At 38.2% G+C, this 21465-nt stretch overlaps 1 protein-coding gene across 3 annotated transcripts in view; it reads right to left on the minus strand.

The window, feature by feature from the left end:
• The window catches only part of IDE (insulin degrading enzyme), a 78423-nt gene that overhangs the window by 14184 nt on the left and 42774 nt on the right, over window positions 1–21465 (minus strand). For 2 of the 3 annotated variants that reach the window (XM_081157804.1, XM_081157806.1), the window contains 10 exons: window positions 21098–21190; window positions 20559–20650; window positions 19477–19557; window positions 17824–17927; window positions 12090–12192; window positions 10117–10239; window positions 7727–7809; window positions 4074–4218; window positions 1496–1606; window positions 1263–1383 (listed from right to left, as the gene is read on the minus strand). In XM_081157804.1, the coding sequence (XP_081013930.1) occupies window positions 1263–1383; window positions 1496–1606; window positions 4074–4218; window positions 7727–7809; window positions 10117–10239; window positions 12090–12192; window positions 17824–17927; window positions 19477–19557; window positions 20559–20650; window positions 21098–21190 (1056 nt within the window). Of the gene's footprint in view, window positions 1–1262; window positions 1384–1495; window positions 1607–3430; window positions 3576–4073; window positions 4219–7726; window positions 7810–10116; window positions 10240–12089; window positions 12193–17823; window positions 17928–19476; window positions 19558–20558; window positions 20651–21097; window positions 21191–21465 lie in introns of all 3 variants that reach the window. The other variant, XM_081157805.1, reaches the window with a different exon arrangement.

Raw genomic sequence — 21465 nt, forward strand, 5'->3', positions numbered from 1 at the left:
GACTGAAAACACTGAAAGCATAGTGTTAAAGCTCTAGCTGGTTTGGCTCAGTGGTTAGAGTGTCAGCCCAGGGACTGAAGGCTCCGGGGTTCAATTCCAGCCAAGGGCACATACTTCAGTTGCAGGCTCAATCCCAGCCCCCGTTGGTGCGTGAGATGGAGGAAACCAATCGATGTGTCTCACACTGTTGTTTCTCTCTCTCCCCATCCCACCCCCCACTCTCTCTGAAAAGCAATGGAAAAAATATCCTCGGGTGAAAATTTAAAAAAAAAAAAAAAAGCATAGTGTTACATAAGTGTAAGAAAGGACCTAGCATAAAAGATGGTTGAAATTTCAACAGCGTTCTTTTTCCTTACTGCTGGGCATGTAGAAAGATGAATTGGTGTAGCACGGAACAATGAAACAGATGAAACAACAATAAAGGGTGTGTCAGGCTACATTCTTTCCGCTGGAGCACCCTAACAGCAACCTCACCCCGCAACAGGCACTCAGCAGGCATGGCAGACACAGGCTACACTAGGTGCTAAGCGGATAAACGGAGGCGCGTCCACCGCCCTCAAGGATTTATGACTTTCAAGCAAAACTCCTGAAAACTGGGTTCAAAAGTTTAGGAAAAAAGAAACAAACGATGACCCTTCAGTCTTCCCACAGTTCCTAGTTTTTGTTTTTTAATAGGTCTTTATTGATTTCAGAGAGAAGAAGGGAGAGAGAGAAATAGAAACATCAGTGATAAGAGAGTCACTGATCGGCTGCCTCCTGCACGCCCCCGACTGGAGATCAAGGCTGCAACCTGGGCATGTGCCCTGACTGGGAATCGAACCGGGATCTCCTGGATCCTAGGTCGATGCTCAACTGCTGAGCCACACCTGGCTGGGCCACAGTTCCTAGTTTTTATTGAACTAAACAGATCTACAGATGCCTGAGCACTTTCTGTGGGGTAAGACTTTCTAACCTAGCCCTTTCTCCTTTTCTGAAAACATCATTAACAAGGTGTTTTGGTCAAAACATCTCATCATCTGCAGAAATCTATGAACAGTACTAATCAACTGCTGCTGGTCCAGGTTGAAAACAGCAAATGTAGGAAAACTGCCCACGTACCAAGGCTACTTCAAAGGTCACCACTGTTTTTATAAAAAAGTATGCAAATCTACTTTAAGAAAACTATAAGTTATTAGAAAGCGTAAACACTAGATGTCAGGCTAAAATAAAGTGATTTTAGAAAAAAGTAAAGTATTAGGCTATAAGTAGAAACAGAGACTCACCATCCAGGGCTTCTTTTAGTTCATCCTTAGTCCAGGCCACCTCGGTCATCAGCAAGCGGAGGTAGTACATGGCGTGCTGGTGAGGCTGTTCCGCTCGGAAATTGTTAAGAGATCGCATATACTAGTGAATGGAGACATGGGTTCATTAATTTTATAAGTCCTTTAAAAATCACTTCATACTACTTTATGAACATAAAAATAATAAACTATAAGAATAAGTTCAGAAAACTTACTGCTTCTTTGATAATTTCAAATCTTTTTTCATCAATCTCAAAGGTAGCCATTTTCTCAATAATCTTCTTTAGCAAAATTGGCTGCTTGTCATTGTAACCTTTGACCGAGAGCTACAGAAAGAGTTCAGGATGTCAAAAATCTAAAAATGTCATGAAACACCTTAAGCATGATTTGTAAACATTCAAAAAATCCCCAAACCAAGTGCTTTAAAATAAAAGTGAAACAAGAAACTCAATTAATTTAACTTCTCATAAATATAACTTAACACTTAGGAAGATACCATTAACTATTGGTATATACTAATACCTAAAAGCATAATTTTGCTTTTCCTATACAAAATCAAGAGTAGGAAAACTCACCTGATGCCCAACTGTGGCAGCATACACTATATCATCAAAATTCAAGATCTCAAAAAGTCAAAATTAATTATAGACTGTATTTTAAGTTTAATCTTCAAAAAATTTCTGCGGAATGGCTGACTTAAGGTTTTTACAGGTGTGGTAAGAAAAATCACAGGGGAGTGTTATCTACAAACTACTGGGCATTTCCCTACTTGTTTATAATTAAATATTTTTAAAAACATATTTGGAGAAATCAGGCAGTCCCAATTTTTATTATGTGGCATTTTGCCACTTTTCTCATTCAGTGTCATCTAATAAGGATCCATATGTCCCACAACTTGCTTGTTGGGTGAATTCTGCTGATGTGCCAAAAGCTAATGGCAAAACAGATGTATAGTGAGGATACACTGGATTTTGCCTTAGGACAATTTAATAGTCTCTGAAAGCATAACACTTTGAAGAGTGGGAGATGCCTATTATCATATTTCCTATTATATTTGCACATAGTGGCACCCACTGCAGTAGAGGATACAATGCAACCAGAATACCTATGCAAGCCTCTACCTTATGAAAAATGACAGGCAAGAACCTCAGCAAATGTGAAAGTTTTAGGCCATGGAAAGCACGTCCCATACTGTGGGAACTAGACTGACAATTAGCTGAAAGCCCATTTTGTTACAAATAACAAATTATATTATTGGTAATATGGCACTAAAACTCAACAGTGAAAAATAAACTGGATTATTACTTTTCTATTTAGAGTTTATTTTGATCTCTGAGTTTCAAATTTCCCTGGACTCTGAGAATGATTAGGTTGTATACATTCTTACACATTTAAATGAAAGCTACCAGAAAATATACTTGTGTGAAGAAAATAAAGTCACTGCAAAATACATAAAATTTTAAAACCCTCAAACCTTTTGTATAAGAATTTATATAAGGAGAAGTACACAGCACATGCTCTCATTTTAGTTGTTACTAAAACATTTATTCTCAAGAAAAGTGAAGATGAATGTGTGCCATAAGGGATGTTAATTTGGAAATGAGATATAAGTTTGGAAACATCACAAACAGTGTCAAGAGAAAAGATCTAGTTATTTCTCAGAGTGCATATAATAATGCTTATTTTAAAACACAATTAAAAGTAGTTAATGATGCATGCTACAAAAAAAAATTAAATAAAAATGTCATAAGTATATGAACACAGGGACTTTTACTATTGTCAGCAGAAACAAAGGAAGCTTATATATAAAATTCAAGCACCACAGCAATAACAATGGACATCTTTCACTTACAGATGTTAATATACTTTAAATACATGAACAGAACAACATGCTTTCAGGGTTGACGTGTTAAGCATTTCAAGCAGAGGAACATGCAAACGTAGCACACATACATGTTCACAAGGTGCACTAAACTAACTCATTCATTAGTGTAGCTAATACTAATTTGAGTTCTTTAAATCATTAAAAAAGGTGCAAGGAAAAAACCATCAATCTTCTTATTTAAAAATGCAGAAGTTAATAGTTTTCCCAAGCTCAACATAATGCTTAAACGCTGTGGTGCCTTTTCTTTGGTTTTCATTTTACTTACAAGTATTGCATTCATTCCTGATGCAATGCCATAGCTCAAACCTGAGAGGCGTGCTGCATATGTATACTCTTTTAAATCATCCTTCAATAACCTGATAAACAGGTATGTCATGTTGCAATGGAGAGGATCAGCATAAATGTAGCGACTAACAAAAAGAAAAACAAAAGAAATGCTTTGATACCTCAAGCAGTGGCATGGTAATGGAGAAACATGACGGAAGAGTATGGATATGCAGCCTCGTGATCTGAATGGCTCGGGAAATAGGATAGGCCAACCTTATGTTTTACAAGGGCAGCAAGATGACAGTCTCTGCTGTCAAAGACCAAGACTTCAGATACAGAATGGGTAAGATCTAAACCTAAATCAGGGTCCAATTTTGTTTGAGGAGAAAAATATGACAATCTGATGAAAGATGTTAAAAAAAAAAAAAAGAAATCAAGGAAAAGTGGCATAATATGAATGGTATATTGCTGAATACTTAAAATAAGAGCTAACTTAAAAATTAAATGATGACAAAATATGATTAGCCATAAAGATTTAAAAAAAAAAAGAAATTAAACTCATACCCTCAATCAAAAATGCTTCCAACAAATCAATGTAAAAAATGTTGATGAGTGGAAGGCTCTAAGACGTGGGTACTTACATACATCCCATAGATGGTATTTTGGAGGTCATAGCTCAAGCCTGCTAGCTCTGCTGCATATGCATACTCGTTGAGTGAGTCTTTGAGGAGCTCAAGGTACAAATAGGCCATGTTACAGTGCAAGGGGTCCACATAAGCAAATGGGCTGGAAGAAAATGTTGACAGTAAAATAGCTGATTTATTACTTCCCAATGTGACATGTGGCCTTTCGAGATGGAACAAAAAAATGAACACCGATTTATATAATTTCCTGAAGATATGGTTTGAATTCTTGAGTCTGTCTCTTCTTCTCATGAGGAAAAACACAAGATGTCTAAAAAAAAAGAAGTCTGAAACATGCCACGTGTACTGGTGGAGGTGAAGAGGAAGAGGGACTGCTTATCCCAGACGGTGTGACAGAAGTGACAAGCTAGGAGTGGAACTAGCCAAAACGCATACCTACGTTCAGGCTGACAGGAGCTATGGTGGAAAGATCTGATTCAGCATGGCATGCCCCCTTTCTCCTTCTAAGCAAGCCATACCTTGGTGGACAGGACCATGAGATTGAGAGGTTTGTGTGCTACAATTATATGAACTTAAAAGAGAAAAATTGTGCCCTGCTGGTGTGGCTCAGTTGGTTGAGTTTCGTCCCATGCACCAAGAGGTCCCCGGTTGCATTCCTGGTCAGGGGACATGTCAGGGTTGCAGGCTTGATCCCCATTAGGGGGCATGCAGGAGGCAGCCGACTGTTGTTTCTCTCTCATTGATGTTTCTCTCTCTCTCCTTTCCTTTCTCTCTAAAAAATAATCAATAAAAACATATTCTTTAAAAAAGAGAGAAAAATTGAGACCTGTGAAAATGTTCACTCATCTCTGAGTTTCCCACAAACCAATAAAGCTAGAGTAAAATAACGATTTCCACCATAACTACAGCCAGAACTAGTAAAAAATATTAAAATAGAAAAATATTTAAGTGAGAAAGAGCAACAAAAAAAAACAATTTTAGAGTGTAAGAGCTATTAAATAGGACGACAAAGATTACCTATTTTAAAACTTCATTTCCCAATTAAGAAACATAATCTTCCTCATGTCATCTGGGTGGTAGCAGCACAGTTAGGATTCAAATTTAAGTCAAATGACCTACACATGTGACTATAAGGTACTGCTTACCTTCGTGAGAAGTAAAAGATTCCTTCATTCGACAAATGTAGGGTGTCCCAAAAAATGTATACACACTTTAATAGCTGATAACTCACTTAATTTTCACTCTTTTTCAGGTTTAACTGATTTGAAATAATGGATAAAGCCAGACTAAGCTTTGAACAAAGAAAATTTATCCTAACGTGCCACTAGATTTTTTTTTATGGGGATACATAAAAGATAAAGTTTACAGTACAAAACCTGGCAACAGTTGATGAATTGAGGGCACACAAATACCGAATGAAATGATTCTTGCTGTTTGTGATTCCATTGCTTCACATTATCAGCAGTGCCTGGACCAGAATGGTCACCAGTTTGAAAATAGGCACTGACAAAAAAAATTATTCATTTCTGTAGATTCTTTTAAATTTTGAAAATGAACTGTATGTTAATAAACACTGACTTTGTAATCATTCAAAGTGTGTATATATTTTGGGGGGACACCCTGTATTTATTAGATGCTTCCTACAATGCTAGGCTCTTCTCTATCTTCTGGGAATAAAGAAGAAACAAATCAGACCCTGGCTGGGTGGCTCAGTCTGCTGTACACAAAAGGTTGCAGATTCAGTTCCCGGTCAGGGCACATATCCAGGCCGCAGGTTCGAGCCCCGGTTGGAGAGTATACGGGAGGCAACCAATCGATGTTTCTCACATTGATGTTTCTCTCTCCCTCTCTCTCCCTCCCTTTCTCTCTCAAATAACAACAAAAAAGGAACAAATCAGGCAAAGTCCCTGACAGAGTTTATAGTCCAGATGGAGGAGACAAATAATAAATTTAAATATGATACATATCAGGTCGGTGATAGTGCTATGGAGGAAAATTAAACAGGGAGGGGGAATGGGAGAGTGATGGGTGATGGTGGTGGGACAGGAAGATTGCTAAGACGGTTATAAGGTGACATCAGAGCCCAGACCTGAAGGAAGCAAAGAAGCAAGCCCTGGGGATATCTGGGTACGGTGGAGAATGTTCCAGGCTGAGGAAACAGCTAATGCAAAGGCCCTGAGGCAGGTGCCCACTTGGCTTATTTGGCAGCAAATTGAAAGTTTCACTCTCTCTATAGCACAGGAAATATAGCTAATGCTCGGATAGCAAAGCCAACAATTTTACCAAAAACTGACAATGAAGCAAAAACAGGTAAAACGCTTAGCCACTTAGAGAATTAAAATCAAAGAAAAAACTCTACAGCTATATAAACATAGTCCACCTGGAAAATCTAAGTAAATGTCATGTTACTTAATTTTTTAGTGTTATTCATGACAATTTTTAGGCAAACAGCAGCTCAGAAACTTAGGGCACAATTCACAAAAGCAAAATCATCAAAACAAAAGGGAGTCCATGAAAGGGCTCAGCCCCACAGGCACCTCTGCACCTTTCTTAGGCGGAAGTGAAAAGCCAGAAAAAGCCAAGTCTGGGAGCTCAAAGCCCTATGGTGCGAGCTGAGAATGCGATTCCCAGGAAGTGTCTAAACACTGCACCCACAGCCGCCGTGCTGGGGAATTGGAGAGGGTCCTAAACTAACTTTTAAAAGAGAACACGACTCAGCTGAAATGCCTAAATTCTGATTCACTTGTCAATCTGAAAAACATTATTTTATGATCTGATGCTATATGCTTAAATGTGGATCACAGAGTTTTAAAAACTGTAAGTATACATAATACAACCCTTTTAGTGAAAAGATGGAAAGAATATACACATAGAAAATTTCTACTTAATAGTGTGTAACTCTAGGGAGGCCAGGACACAGGGAGGACTGGTAGGAAGCAGACATTTTTAATTCTAAGAACTATGCTGCACAGTTTAGAATACACAAAAATATCAAACAATCTCTCAAAAGGTATTCTGAAGCCAAATGAGAAAGCACAGGCAGACCTCACTTTATTGTACTTCATAGATGTTGAGTTTTTTTCACAAATTGAAGGCAAGACCCTCCACCAACAAAAAGACTACAACTCATTTTATTATACTTGTTTTACTGCGGTGGTCTGGAACCAAACCTGCAATATCTCTGAGGTATGCTTCTAACCAAGCCAGGAACAGAGAAAGCAATATCTGAGGGCTCCAGACAATTAATGGCGTGGAAGAGACTCCAGATCACTTAGTAACTACTCTCTCTTCTTCAGGGCAAGTTCCGGGAAAACTAAACTGCCCCAAATACTTAATCTTTCTTTAATGACACTTTCGGGTGAATCTATAAGCCTCCCCAGATTCTGAAATCCTAAAGGTTAGGAAGGTCCTGCTAATAACTGACACAGATCATTCATTAAAGGGTGTACTCATCAATGGAAAGAAAGAATCAACAACAACTTGGTTCTTACAATGTGCCGTAACAGCAGCAGCCTTCTCTTGTCTAGGCTAAATAACCTTACTTCCTTTTACTTTTAGACATGGGTTGTCCTCAAAGAACCAAAGAAAACTTTTAGAAAGTAATTGTCGGTTTTTATAAGAAGCTTGTAGCTAGATTCATATTAACATACCTGAAAAATTCAAAGTTGAGACAAGCCTTTGGCAAGAAAAACTTATCGTCTTGTTTGAACCAGAGTTTGCTCATAGCTGTATCCTGTGATGGAGAAAAAAATTGGTTATGGAAATATGGGCACACTTAGCAAAACTGTTCAGTCAAATCACCCTTCAAGAAAGGAAGACAGCCCAGCTGGGCGTGGCTCAGCAGTTGAGCATCAACCTAGGATCCAGGCGATCAGGGTTCGATTCCCGGTCAGGGCGCATGCCCCGGTTGTGGGCTTAATCAATGACTCTCTCATCATTGATGTTTCTATCTCTCTCTCTCCCTCTCCTTTCGTCTCTCTGAAATCAATAAAGATATATTTTTTAAAAAAGAAAAAAAAGAAAGGAAGACAAAGGCAGTAACAGTTGAGCGTTCTGTTCTACAGAGGCTGCTGTCTCCTGGCCTTGAAGTATATTCAGAGTCAGCAGGTGGGAAGTGGAGAGAGAGGACCAGTGATTCCAGTAGCAGAGAGAAATCACCCTTTCTCTCCCCCGGGTTAACGAGACGAGGGCACAGCGGAGGAAGAGTCAGATTGGAGAAACCAGCAACTGTCCTGTCCCTGTCTTTCTAGACCCTGGGAGGCAGGTGTGGAGTCCTGAGGAGTGTGTGGCAGCTGGCCTCCAAGGTGGGCCACACAGATCATGCCTACTGGAATCTACGCCCTGGTGTTGTCCTCTCTGCCATACTGAACCAGAGTTGGTCTGTCTGTCCATGAGAGTATGACAGAAGTGATGGTGTGACACCTTTGAGATTAGATTATATAAGACATTGTGGCTTCCATCTTGATCACTCATTTTGGGGGAAGCCAGCTGCCTTATCAAGCACTTTTATGTACGCGCCCATGTGGTAGAGAACTGAGATCTGCCAGAACACACTGAACTTCAGCTCTGGTTGAGTCCTTGAATTCCTGGTGAGTCTTCAGATGGCTGAAGCCCCAGCCAACAGTTTGACTATAACCTCATGAGAGACCCGGAGCCAGAACCACCCAACTAAGCCACTTCCAGATTCCTGACCCCAGATACTGCATGACATAAGTACTTGTGGTTTTGAGCTGCTAAATTTTGGAGTAACTTGTTACCCAGCAATTAATCACACAGCCAGGGATGAACAAATAAGCCACTATCTTGACTCTCCACTTCACTCATTCTATATTAAAAATAGCCTTCCATGTTCAATCGAAACTCTGATGAGATATAAATGGTTTAATGTTCTCCTTAGTTTGCTCTGAAAAGGCCTATTTAAAAAACAATTAAAACTTGAGAGGTAAACAAGTTTTGTCTTCCAATACCTGACCTATAACTCATTAAAATGTCTTTTTTTTTTTTTTTAATCCTCACTCGAGGATATTTTTTTCCATTGCTTTTCAGAGAGAGTAGAAGGGAAAGAGAGAGTCAGACAAACATCAATGTGTAAGAGACACATCGATTGGTTGCCTCCCCCATGCGCCCGGACATGGGCCCAAGATCAAGCCTGCAACTGAGGTATGTGCCCTTGGCTGGAATCGAACCCAGAACCCTTCAGTCCGCAGGCTGACGCTCTAACCACTGAGGGCTAAACTGGCTAGGGATAAAATGTCATTTTTAAAGAAAAATGGTTGTCTTAATAATAATAGAATTGCTTCAGATAAATTAAATTTCATATTCCTAAACACTAATTCTTATCTCGCCGGGTTAAACAAATGTCAGGTCACTTAAAGAAGACAGAAAGAAAGATATATGTCTATGGCGGTGCATTTAGAAAAAGTTAGTTTTCCAGTTTAGAAAAGAGAATGTGCTGTAATAATTTAATCCTTTTGCTATACAATTTTTATCCAAGGTGTGAATCAGTAAGTAACATGAAAAGAACATTCTGGCAAAGAAAAGGGAAACCCATGGCTCAGTCACCCTCCCACCTGGCTCCATGACCTTCATATACCACTCTGTCAAAAAGGGCTGTTTTCAAAGGTAGGAAATCCAGCAGCTCCGGCGCATACGCTCTCTTCCACGCTGTAGAGATTCTTTCTTGTCTCTAACTTTCATGATGCAGCATAAGTCTACTTCCTTCCTGGGTCTTCAGTGAATATGAAAAAGAAGCCCCTATCTCTCAATGGACTTACGGTTACAGTCCAGACTTACCTTTATTTTCTTGCATAGAAAACAAGTCTTTAGATTCTATGTTGTTTAGTAGTTTTGTTTGTTTGCTTTAACATCTGTGGTCTTTTAATGTTTCTTGTATTGTTCTCTCTGCAACTTTTCTGTCACCTCTTTGGATGTGAGCCCCCAAAGTCAACATAGTACCAAACCCAAGAATCATCTCTCTAGTCCCTTCCATGTAACAGGTCCGTCCCCTGAACTGAAAAAAATCACGAGTCTAACATGTTACCTTAATAAGAGAAGGGTATGGTGTTGCTTCTTTTTCTAATGACAAAATCTCAAAATTCGTAGGAATAAATTCATTCTTCGTTGGAAGTTTAAATTTCCCATTCAGGTCAGCATTTTGCCATTTCTGGATGAATAATGAAAAACACAAGAGTTTAAAACAGTCGCTCTGCTTCATATCCAGGCAGATATTAATGGGGTAAATGTCACACAGCAATCTTCTCCATCATAAAGAGGCAACTCTCAAGATCTATTGATGGCTTTTATGGAACTTGAGTTGGAGTCCCTGGTACTAATCAAGGTTTTATACTTATCTTTCCTCTTTACACATCTCCAAAATGACCAAATAAGGTTAAGGAATAATCTTATATTGAGGAACACTGAGAGGCTAATTGGTCTGTATGAAGATCATGTTTGTTTCAGCTCTTTAAAGAACGAAGAACAATCTGTACAGGGATATTTCCCACAACTGCTAGGTAACAGGTCATTTATGTAAGAGTTAAAATTTCAGCTACACTAAGTTACTTGCGCGTGTGGTCTGAAAGCTAGTCTCAACGGGCTTGTCTCACTTCAGTACTTCTATACCAGGCCCACGCCTCTCCCAGATGACCATGTGACCTTGCCAGTGAGGCAGTAATTCAAGCACAAGGTTACGGACAAAGTTGAGACTTAAGTCTGGATTGTAGGGCAGGGCTGACACAACCTGCAGGCTGGATCTGTTCCATGGGCTAGTGCCAAAAGCTAAGTGGGACAGATCACAGGCCATTGACTGCTGAACTCTGTAAGATTTTTCATTATTTAAAAAAAGAAAGAAAAAGCGACTGCCAATAATTCTGGGTTCAATAATTTGGTCTCCAGATGATGTGGCACAGCCTCGTGGCTTTTGCAATTCTATTTTTGTCCTTGCGTTTGTGTCTTTTGGCACTGGGATAGTAGGGATGTTGGCTGTATTATTTATAAGTAGCAACTTAAGGCTCCAGAGTGGCTGACTGATAGGACCTGGTAAACACTTAGCAAGCAATCTCACCACTGAGCTCCCAGATAAAATTGTTTTAAAAAAAATTCCCATTCAGGGCAGATTGTCATGGTCAGAATTTGGTGAATAGGGATTCTCTCTTGTTTTAGGATTAGTTCACACCCAGCACTAATTCATGGGTGATTAGCTATCCTCACAGTTTAGCAAGATGGGGCTCCAGTGATCTCCTTCTGTGCTGTGAATATGTCAGAAGCACCAGTAATGAAGTACCAGTAATGATTTTCTTTCTTAAACTGTTTTTTTCTCTTTTCTGTATCATTATCGCACAGGCACACTTAAGAAGTGACCATTACTTGAGTTTAACTACAATCTGACCTGAGCAAGGCTTTCTGGTGTCTTCCCATGAATAAAGGGCACAATCTCAAAGCTACACAGCCAATGAGAACCGAAAAAGAAAAAGTACTAGATGAGCAGATAGGACTCAGAGCAGAATCTTGACTACTGATGAAGGGGGTAACATACCACCTCAACATACCTGTTTTAAAACCAATCCCGATTCCCCTATGTTGACAAAAAGAGCAGTGTGCAATATGAGGCAGGAAATACAGCACCTCCTCCAGTGAAGGCAGGATGAATCCCAGAGACCGCTCCCGCCTCTGTTCCCAGAAAGATTGTGAGCCCTCTGGAGCCCTTGCATCTGTCTTTCAAGCTCCCTACTCCCATCTCTTCCTGCCTATCTTGGTATCTTTGCTTCTCTGTGTACTTTGGACTTCAATGACCTTTGACGGCATGAGGCTGGAAGTCTGCCTGACAGCCCTGCTGGTCTGACACACACACAAGAAGGTGCCATTTCTTTGTCAAAACCTAAGGGGCAGTTCTCCATCTCCCTGCTTACTCCTCTCAGTCTCCACACCCTGGGCTGTGAGCTGGGTGACCGAGGGGGCTCTTGTTCTTGCATGTCCCTCACACATCAGACTTATTCACAGATGAGTTAACCATACCTTAATGACCTCATCTGGTATAGCTTCTTGTTTGTAGTGGGTTCCATACCATTCTTCTGTGCGATCAGTTTTTCCTTCAAAAGATTTGGAAACTATTGCAACCCTAAAGATAGATGGGGGAAAAAGAGAGAAAAAAACCCCTATAAATTATGTTGTTTCTGATCACAGTCTCTGTATCCCTTAGTTATAGCCCATCATTTTTAGTGGGAAAAAGTATTTGCAGGAAAGGTTCTTGTGGGTATGCTATTGACTAAAATTTTAAAAGAGAAGTAGCTGGGGAAAAAATGAAACAAGGCCAGCTGAAAAATAGTCCTTAAAAAAAGCAAAACAAATTACTTCATCCCAGGAACAGCTCAGGCCTGGGGTTAACAAAAATGGCTAAATAAGCCTACTGGCTCATTCAGAGATCCAAAAAGCCAAAAACACACTTTTATTATTACTTGCTAAATTTGTACTCTTGTTTTTCCCACAGCCAGAGACCATCATCCAATATGTCCACTGCATGTACACGAGCCTTCCTGCTGCTAGGGGAGATGGGGCCAAGACCAATAAGCACCTCTCTATCTTCTGGCTTATTAAAAGTTTCCTTTAACGGGATAGTAGAAACAGCCTAGAAGTCAGAAGGAAATAAAGTTCAGAGAGGGAAGTTAGAGGTAAAATGATGTCAAGAGGTAAATGAACAAAAGATTACAAGTAGAGGAGCAAAGAAGGTCTGTACCAGTGGAGCTCCTGTCCCTGTGGAGGATTATCAGGGACATTTCTGCCCCTGCTGCCTTCTAATTATCAAAGTTGAAATCATTATGCTCCTGCCAGCAGACTCAAGCCCATGCTGGGATCAATCCCATTCAGAATCTTGTGAACACAGGAATTCTAGTCCAATAGCCTGGGTGGCTTGTCATGAAGTCGGTCTGTTATAGGTTCCACTTCTCTTATGTCCCAATTCAAGGAACTAGGTCAATGTCTCTTCCTGCTGGCTCTCACCCATCCACCCAGAGGTTTAGTTCTAGCCTCTGAATGTCGGCTGCAGGGCTGAAAGCCCAGGAGTTGCAGTCAAAACTCCCCTCTACTGAATACCCCTCCATTTTCAGAATCCTCATCTCTGTTCCAAACACCTGCCCCTCGTTGGAACTCCCCAACTTCAGTGTCTGTCTGAACCACCATTTCTTTCTTTTTCTAGGCAAAATACTCTACCCAGTTAACTGGACTTGGCCTTCTCACCTGCTTAAGGGTAGATATCATGAGCAATCTAATTTACCTATGTGTTAGTATGACTGACTAATCTTCCTGGTCAAGGTGTTCCTGATCTGACCTTGCTGCCACCGACACTACCAGTTCTAGAAAACATGCTAAGTAAGAATATGTTCCACAGAAACTCAGAGAGGACTCACAGGGTTTAACAAATGAAAGAGTTCTGCTATCATGCCCAGAAGAAGTGATGTGTGCTGGCAGTTTGAGAATCCCTTCGGAGGGATATGTGTAGAGTGTGTACAGAACTCACATGCCACTCAAAGGGTACACGATACTTCTTAAGGGCATTCATTCAATATGTGACAGAGCCTGCTAACGCTTAGCCCTAGAAACTGCTTCCACTCCTGCTGATTTCTCAAAGAATGAATGCACTGATTCGCAAGACCTCTGAAAACGTGTTAAGAAATGGAATGCCCCGATAGGGAGGTGATATTCTCTCCCTCTGTCTTTTCCATGAGACACTTGACTTTGGAAAAGTTTATTACACAGACCCTTTGGTTTCCCCAGATGACAGCCCATGTATCAGAATAATGGGCAAGGGACCGATTATAACTTGTGAAGACCGAAGCATTCATTTGGCAGTGGACTTGCCCTCTCAAACAAGAAAACTTTAAACTCAGTTCTGAGAGAGAAAATGAAAAAGCTCCGGGAAAGCTGCTAAATGCTCTGGGGGGACGACTCTATGACACAGAATAGAGCAGACACTGGAGGCTGCCCAGTAACGCTCAGGTTAAACAGTAAGGGAAGAAGGGTATAATCCTAAGGGATTTAGATAGTTATATACCAAAGTAAGGTGTGTGGGTAACATTTAAAATGTTATCATAAGGAAGTAAATATGAATTACTTAAACACAGTTCCTCAAACTAGGCAAATATCAAGTATGTGCATATTACAAGAGATACCTTTGCAGACCAAGAGTTAGTCATGTACCACTGAGGAATTCAAAACTGAAATATACAATGGAGATGTATGTATTAAAAAATAAACTATAAAGGGCAGGGGAGGGGAAGAACTATAGAGATGGTGTGCACCACCTCAGGCCCCTATGGCAATCTATGAGCCGGGGTGTGGAAGCACAAGAGCACTTGAGTTAGGAGAAGACAGAAGTCACAACAATCAAAGCACATCGCACACAGCTGCAGTATATTAACCGCCGACAGCTGAGAAAAAGTGGCCTGGACATTGGAGCATCTCAGACTATTTGCTGGAACTCTATGCTAAAAACCAGTCTTGATGAGATTTTTCTGAAATGTTGCTGTGTGAGTATGCTATTCTTGCCTTTAATTCTGTCCACAAAGAATTCAATGCTGTTTATTTTCCTAGTTGGTTACAATGTTAAACTTGCCTCAGTTCTTATTTAAAGAAAGAAATCTTACCCTCCAGCAATCCCAGTCTGGCCTGACAGCTGGCACTATTATCCAGGCTGCCCTGTGCTCTATCACTGACCTGCTGCAGTTACAATTACAACAGAGACCAATCCTATGTAGAAAAAGCACTTTTTCTTCAAAGGTGAGGGTAGAGAGAAAGGAAGGTTCTCACCTCTAATTGCATATGATATCAAATTTAGAAACAGGCAATTTAAACAAAGTAAAATGCACGCTCCTGCAAATTCGCTCCTACAAAGCACTGCTAGGTCATATTACTGGCTGCAGAACAGCAAGAATTAAATGAACATAATTTAAATCATTTTTTTTTCCCTGCAAAAACAGCACATTCTTATCATATAATCTTAACTGTTACTTGTATTTGTACAAGCTAAATCATTCTGCATCAGATAGAAAGATAAAGTACTATTGCCATTTTGCAGATGGGCAAATTTCAAGGAAATTAAATGAAAGCCAGTGTTCATAATATTATATAAAAACTGATCTAACCAAAATCTCATGACCAGTAGGTGACAAAACCACACATAACTAGTCACTAAAAGGAACCTTAACAACTGTCTGGTAAGTTCTATTAAGTTTAAAGCTCTTTCTCCTTGTGCTGATAGATTTTGCTTTTAGAAGGTATGTAATAAAATTCAGCAGGATTTAGGGTGACTTTTTTTAAGACTCTATAGCTACACTGTGGAAAATACAAATACAGGGTGTCCCCAAAAAAACATATATACACATTAACAGCTGATAGCTCAATTGATGTTTCTTTCTTACCATTGGAATTAATAATTATTCAAAGTGTGTATACATTTTTGGGGGGACACCCTGTATTTAAACTGCTTTACTTGCCTTAAATGATTTAGTATGTGTTCTGAGTATTTTTCTTCAATATATTTTAATCATGTCTGCAAATTCATAAATCACCCTATGAGCAGAAGTTTTTATCTCTATGAAGTCGAATTTATCAATGTTTTTTCTTTAACGGTTACTGCTTATGTTCTAAAAAAATCTTTGCCTATTTCAAGATTTTAAAGATATTTTCCTTTGTCTTCTAGAAGTGTTATAGTTTTAGCTTTTAGACTTAGGTCTATAACCTATTTCAAATTAGTTTCTGTGAATGGTACAAGGTAGAGGTCAAGTTTCATCTTTTCCCATATGGACGATGGGTAACGGGAGAGCAACATTTGTTGAAAAAACTTTCCTTTCCCAATTTAATTACGTTGTCAAGAATTGGCCAATGACGAATGATTAAAGAAAATGTGGTATATACATACAATGGAATATTATGCGGCATTAAAAAGGAAGAAAATGTATGTTAAGTGAAATTAAGACATGTTGTATTATTCCATTTATATTAGTTATCTAAGAGGTCACATCCATAGAAACAGAAAGTAGAATGGTGATAACGGGGATGGTGGGAGGGGAAAAGGAGTTGTTTAATGGGTGCAGTTTTAGTTTTGCAGGATGAAAAAGTTCTGGAGATCTGTTTTGTAACAATATAAATGTATTTAACATTACTGAATCATACACTTAAAAATGGTTAAGACGGTACATTTCATCTTGTGTGTTTTTTACCAAAATAAAAAGAAATCAATTGACCATATGTGTGCGGGCCTATTCCTGGACTTTCTGCTCTATTCTAATGATTTGTCTATCCTTATGCCAATACTACAATGTCTTAATTACTGTAGCATTATAGTAAGACTTCAAATTCAGCAGTTTAAATCTTTCAACTTTTGTTTTATTATGCAAGAGTATTCTGGCTAATCTAGGTCCTTTGTACATCCACATGAATTCTGGAATCACTTTACCAATTTATAAGAGGGGAAAAAAGCCTCCTAGGATTTTGATTGTCATTACATTGAGTCTGTGAATCAGATTGGAGAGAACTGACATCTTAATATCGAGCCTCCTAATCTCTATATAAGGATTTTAATTCCTCTTGGCACTGTTTTGAACTTTTTCTGTATCACAGGTCTTGCCTAATTTGTTAAATTCATTCCTCAGTATTTTAAAGTTTTGTTGCTAATTATCAATTTTTTTAATTTAAAAAATATTTTTATTTTGAAATAATTATAAATTTATAGGATGTTACAAAAATAGTACAGGGAGGTCCTGTGTACTCTTCACCCAGTATCCCTCAATGGTTACATCTTCATAATCATAGTACAGTATCAAAACTAGGAAATTGGTATTGGTACAGTGTGTGTATATATTCTATGTCACTTTGTCACATGTATAGATTTGTATACACACAAATAATATTCATTTTAATTTAATTTTGCCATTGTTTGTTGTTAGTGTATGTCTGGAAAAGTTCAAATAAAGGTAACTAGGAAAAACTTTGATAGTTCTGTTAGAAATATTTTTTTCTACAAAAAAATATTAGGACACACGATTGATTTTATTCATAAAATGATTGTATCAAAAGCAAATTTACCCAATCGCCAAGTTTCCAGGAGAATTTTGGAAATATGTCCTTGACAGAGAAAAAATAAAAATACAAAATATGTGCCCATCAAGTATATTCCTTCTATTATTTGACTTTAGAAAGATATAGATAAAATTCAATTTTAAGGCAGAAACACCCTGTGGTAGCTCATAATCTCTTTAGGGTTGACTCTCCTGTAAGAGTAAGTAATATCTCTGTTACTGTAGGAGCTCCTCCAACTTTTGATCTCCTGGTTGACAACTGGTTGGTGAGAAGAATTCTGAGACTGCAATCCTTATCTCCATGTAAAGAAAATAGGAAAAAGAAAAAAAGAAGAGGGTGTCCTCACTTGCTTATAAAACCAGACAGGTGAGCTGACACCTTGGGCATTTGAGTTAGGATAAAGCCAGGTTAGGATGATCTATTATTATATTTTATTCATGACAGAATCTTCATGGTTTAGAGTGGAGGGGGGATAAGTAAAGAGGAGTGGGTTAAGATAAAAAGAGAGGCCATGTACTGGCTGTTGAAGTTTGGTATTGGTATATTATATTCTCTCTACTTTGTAATCATGCTTGATAAAAAGTTCTAAAGCATTTTATTCACAATTTCAAATTTTCAGATTCTGATCATTATTGAAAATATAGTATGTAACAGTAAAACCTGTAGAATGACTCACCGGACATTTTCTGGTCTGAGTTTATCGAGAACCATCTCTATTAAATCAGGTCTAAATTCTTCCAGTAAATATTCAGCTGTGAGCACTTCTTCTAGGGGATAATACTTTAAAACAAATAAATAAAATAAATACGTAAATAAATAAAGTACAAGGCTAACTTATTAAAAAGCAGTCAGATATCTAAATGCATGAAATCCATTATTTTATACCCCTCTCTTTCCTTCCATTAAATTTTACTCCACTAGAAAAATTTCTCAATCTTTTCTCTTTCCTACCACACTTTAAGCAGTTTGATATCATATCATGGCATGATTTTGTAGTTAATGACCAAATACATTTATATTATAGAGAGCAAAATCACATTTTTTTCCAGAAAAAAATGTAATATTTCTGCCTAAAACCTGAGTACTTGTTAATGAAGAAAATTTGATGGTTAAATGCTGACATCTATAGGATTCTTAGTATAAAGTAAACACATTTTTATGAAGAAAATTTCCTCTCAAATTTCTATGAATGAAATCAAACACTTATAAAGTTGTTGTGGGGGGAAAATCGCTTGTATTTTTGGCTAGTGAAGAAAAATAAGGTAGAATGTGCTTTTCAGTAAGAGCAACTTCCAATATACTGAGACAGGCTGATTGATCCATTTTTTTTGACAAGTGTTTAGTGAACACCTGCTCTATACCAGGAACTGTTCTAGGTGCTGCTGTGCATACAATGGTAGGTAAGATAGATGATGGCCCTGTTCTCAAAGGAGTTTATATAGTAATTGGGAAGGAGGCAGACAATAATAAAAAAAATACTGGCATTATATTTAAAGGTGCTATGAAGAAAATTTAAAGGAGGTAGGGGCATGACTGGGATGCCAGAGGTCTCTCTGAGGAGGAGACATCTGAGTGGAGGCCCAAAGGATAAGAAGAATATATACAAAGGTCAGAGAGTGTTGCAAGTAGGGAAAACACCAACTATAAGGCGGAGGAATAAACTTAATGTATGAAGATTAGGCAGACACTATCACTGGCAGGGAACAGGAACGGGAGAGGTAGGTTGGGGAGGGAGTACAGACTATGGTCAGAGAGATACAGGCTGGGGCCAGATCACCTTGAAGGCAAAGGTAAAATTGCAGACTTTATTCCAACTCTGATGAGAAACCACTGAAGGACTTGACACAGAGAAGCAAAACAATCTAATGTCGGTTTTCAAAAGATCACTGAAGCTGGAAAAGAAACTATAGTGGGGACAAAGAGGAACCCAGAGAACCCAGGTAAAAGACTATAATGGTAATCCAGGCAAGAAATAATGGTAACTCAGACCCGGGGGGGGGGGGGCAGCAATGGAAATGGAGAAAGTGAATAAGTGACCTATAGCTTTCATATAATTAGCAACTGACACACTGTAGAATTGAAAAGTATTTAAAGCCAAAAAGCAAAACGCCTATGTAATGAAAAATATTACAGATGACAATTTTTAAGACAATGAAAAGTAAGATTTTAAGCATGTCTGGACATCAAAGTTTGCCAGGTTGTTACAAAGTCTAAACTTTTACACTGCAATTTCAACTTTTATAATTCGTGTAGTATTGAAAGTAATATATGCAGTATCACTGAAATATTCTACACACCAATATGTACAGTAAAATAATAGCAAACTTACGTGCAATATTCCTGCAATCTTAGAGGTATAACCCCGTGGCCTCTCTTTATCTTTAAACCTAAAAGCAACAGCATTCAAGTCCTAAAATGGAAAGTTAACCAATTAGACACAAGTCACTATTATTTAAAATACCTTTTTTGTGTGTGTATTTGGTTTGCACTATAAATTTTCTACTCCATACTTCATTACCCTTTCTGAAAAATTGACTATGCTTGATTTAGATATGTGTAAAACATGAATGAAAATAACAAATAATTAGGAAAACTGTGTGAAAGAACCTTGTGAGATCCAACAGTTAGTTGCACAGACGATAATTCTGTTGACTCATTCAGAAAACTACACTAGGATTAGAACTATTGTAAATTTCACAGAGATTATACCTTGAAGCTTTTACCTAGGTAAAAAAGATGTCTCTAATCCAAAAATCCATTTCTGAATTTTTAAAAATTTATTTTTATTGTTGAAAGTATGCCAGATATCCCCCTTATCTCCCTCCTCCCACCAGCATTTCAGAATTTTGATAGGCCTTAAATATAAAGTACATATTTGTTAAGCCCTTTAAAAAGAAGCCTTTAAAATTTTGGAAGACAAATACTTTTTGTTTCATGTAAAAGAAAAAGGAAAAAAAAAGAGAGCCAGGCTTTTCCAAATATACAATAAAATCACTCTTAAGACCACAATCATTTATAAGACAATTCACTATTTCTTTGAAGTATGCTACAGATTTTTATTACCAAATCTGAAAATGACGGAGCTCATGCAGCTTCAGATAAGAGTCAAATAAGCCCTGATACAGGCTCAAGAAACTCCTGGCATTCCTCTGAGGGATAGAAATCAAACCAATTTCTTCCCTTTTCCCTCATGAAAAAGGCTGTATGATGCCTTAACCCTTAATTGTGCCCCAGGCAGCCAGTCCGATTAGTACAATTAAGCCTTAACTAAAGCTACTATGCATTGCAAAGTTTTATTTAGATTAGGAAAAAAATACTTAGAAAGGTTCACTGGGCCTTAAATTTAAATTAATTCACATATATGTTTTCTGAAAATTTTCCTTAAGAAGAATTTTGGTGAAACAAAAGTACCTTGCACTCTTGGAAAACCCATTCTTGAGGTCCTTCTGCACGTAACTTCTGAATGTATTGAAACATGTGCAAAATTATATCTTCAACATGTACTGGAAAAAAGGGGCACACTTAAAAATCATTCAGTCCTCAAATCCTTTAAAGCAGTGAGCTCGCTCCTAAGGTAAAGTCAGGTAAGCAGAAGATGGTCCCTCTACGAAATGGAGTTCTCACCTCCCTGAGACGGGTTTTAGGGTCCCACACACAAGGCCCTCCAGGCTCTGGGATATGTGAGAGAATGGACTCTGGGGTAGTAAATGAGCAATAGAAAAGCCCAAGTACACATTTTACAAGTGCAACATAATGATCAGATGTTAAGGTGGGAAAATTATCCATGAAATGAAGGGCACAATACACATAAAAAGTACAATGGATGAAGTGTATGAATTAAAAGTGTTTATAACTTCACAACATAAAACAGATCCACAGCATAAAGAAATTTAAAAAAATAAATCATACAAAGTCAGTTTTCATTCAAAGACAAAAAAGTCAATACTTACATAATCCTTCTTCAGTCAAATCCACATTAATGATAAAAAACATAAAACCTCGGGCTCCTTCCTTCTGCCCACCAACAAGAGTATTTACCCAGCCTGTAACATTCAACAGAAATAACATGATTACATGTGTAGCCTCTTTTAGGACAAGGGATTTTTTAAAGAAGTCATATTATATGTTACCAAACAATTAAAATGGACGTCTTGCAGAAAAGACCAGGGGGGAAAAATCAGAAAAAAGTTCAGAAGAGCAGTTTCAGATACTGCAGAAGATTCAAGGGATTTCTGGGGGGTTGGAAGCTTTCTTCAGGACTCCTCAAGTCAGTTCCCAAATCAAGAGTAGACTACTATGTAATGTATATAAAAGTGAA

This window comes from Miniopterus schreibersii (assembly GCF_964146895.1).
Source record: "Miniopterus schreibersii genome assembly, chromosome: 14".
Taxonomy (NCBI): domain Eukaryota; kingdom Metazoa; phylum Chordata; class Mammalia; order Chiroptera; family Miniopteridae; genus Miniopterus; species Miniopterus schreibersii.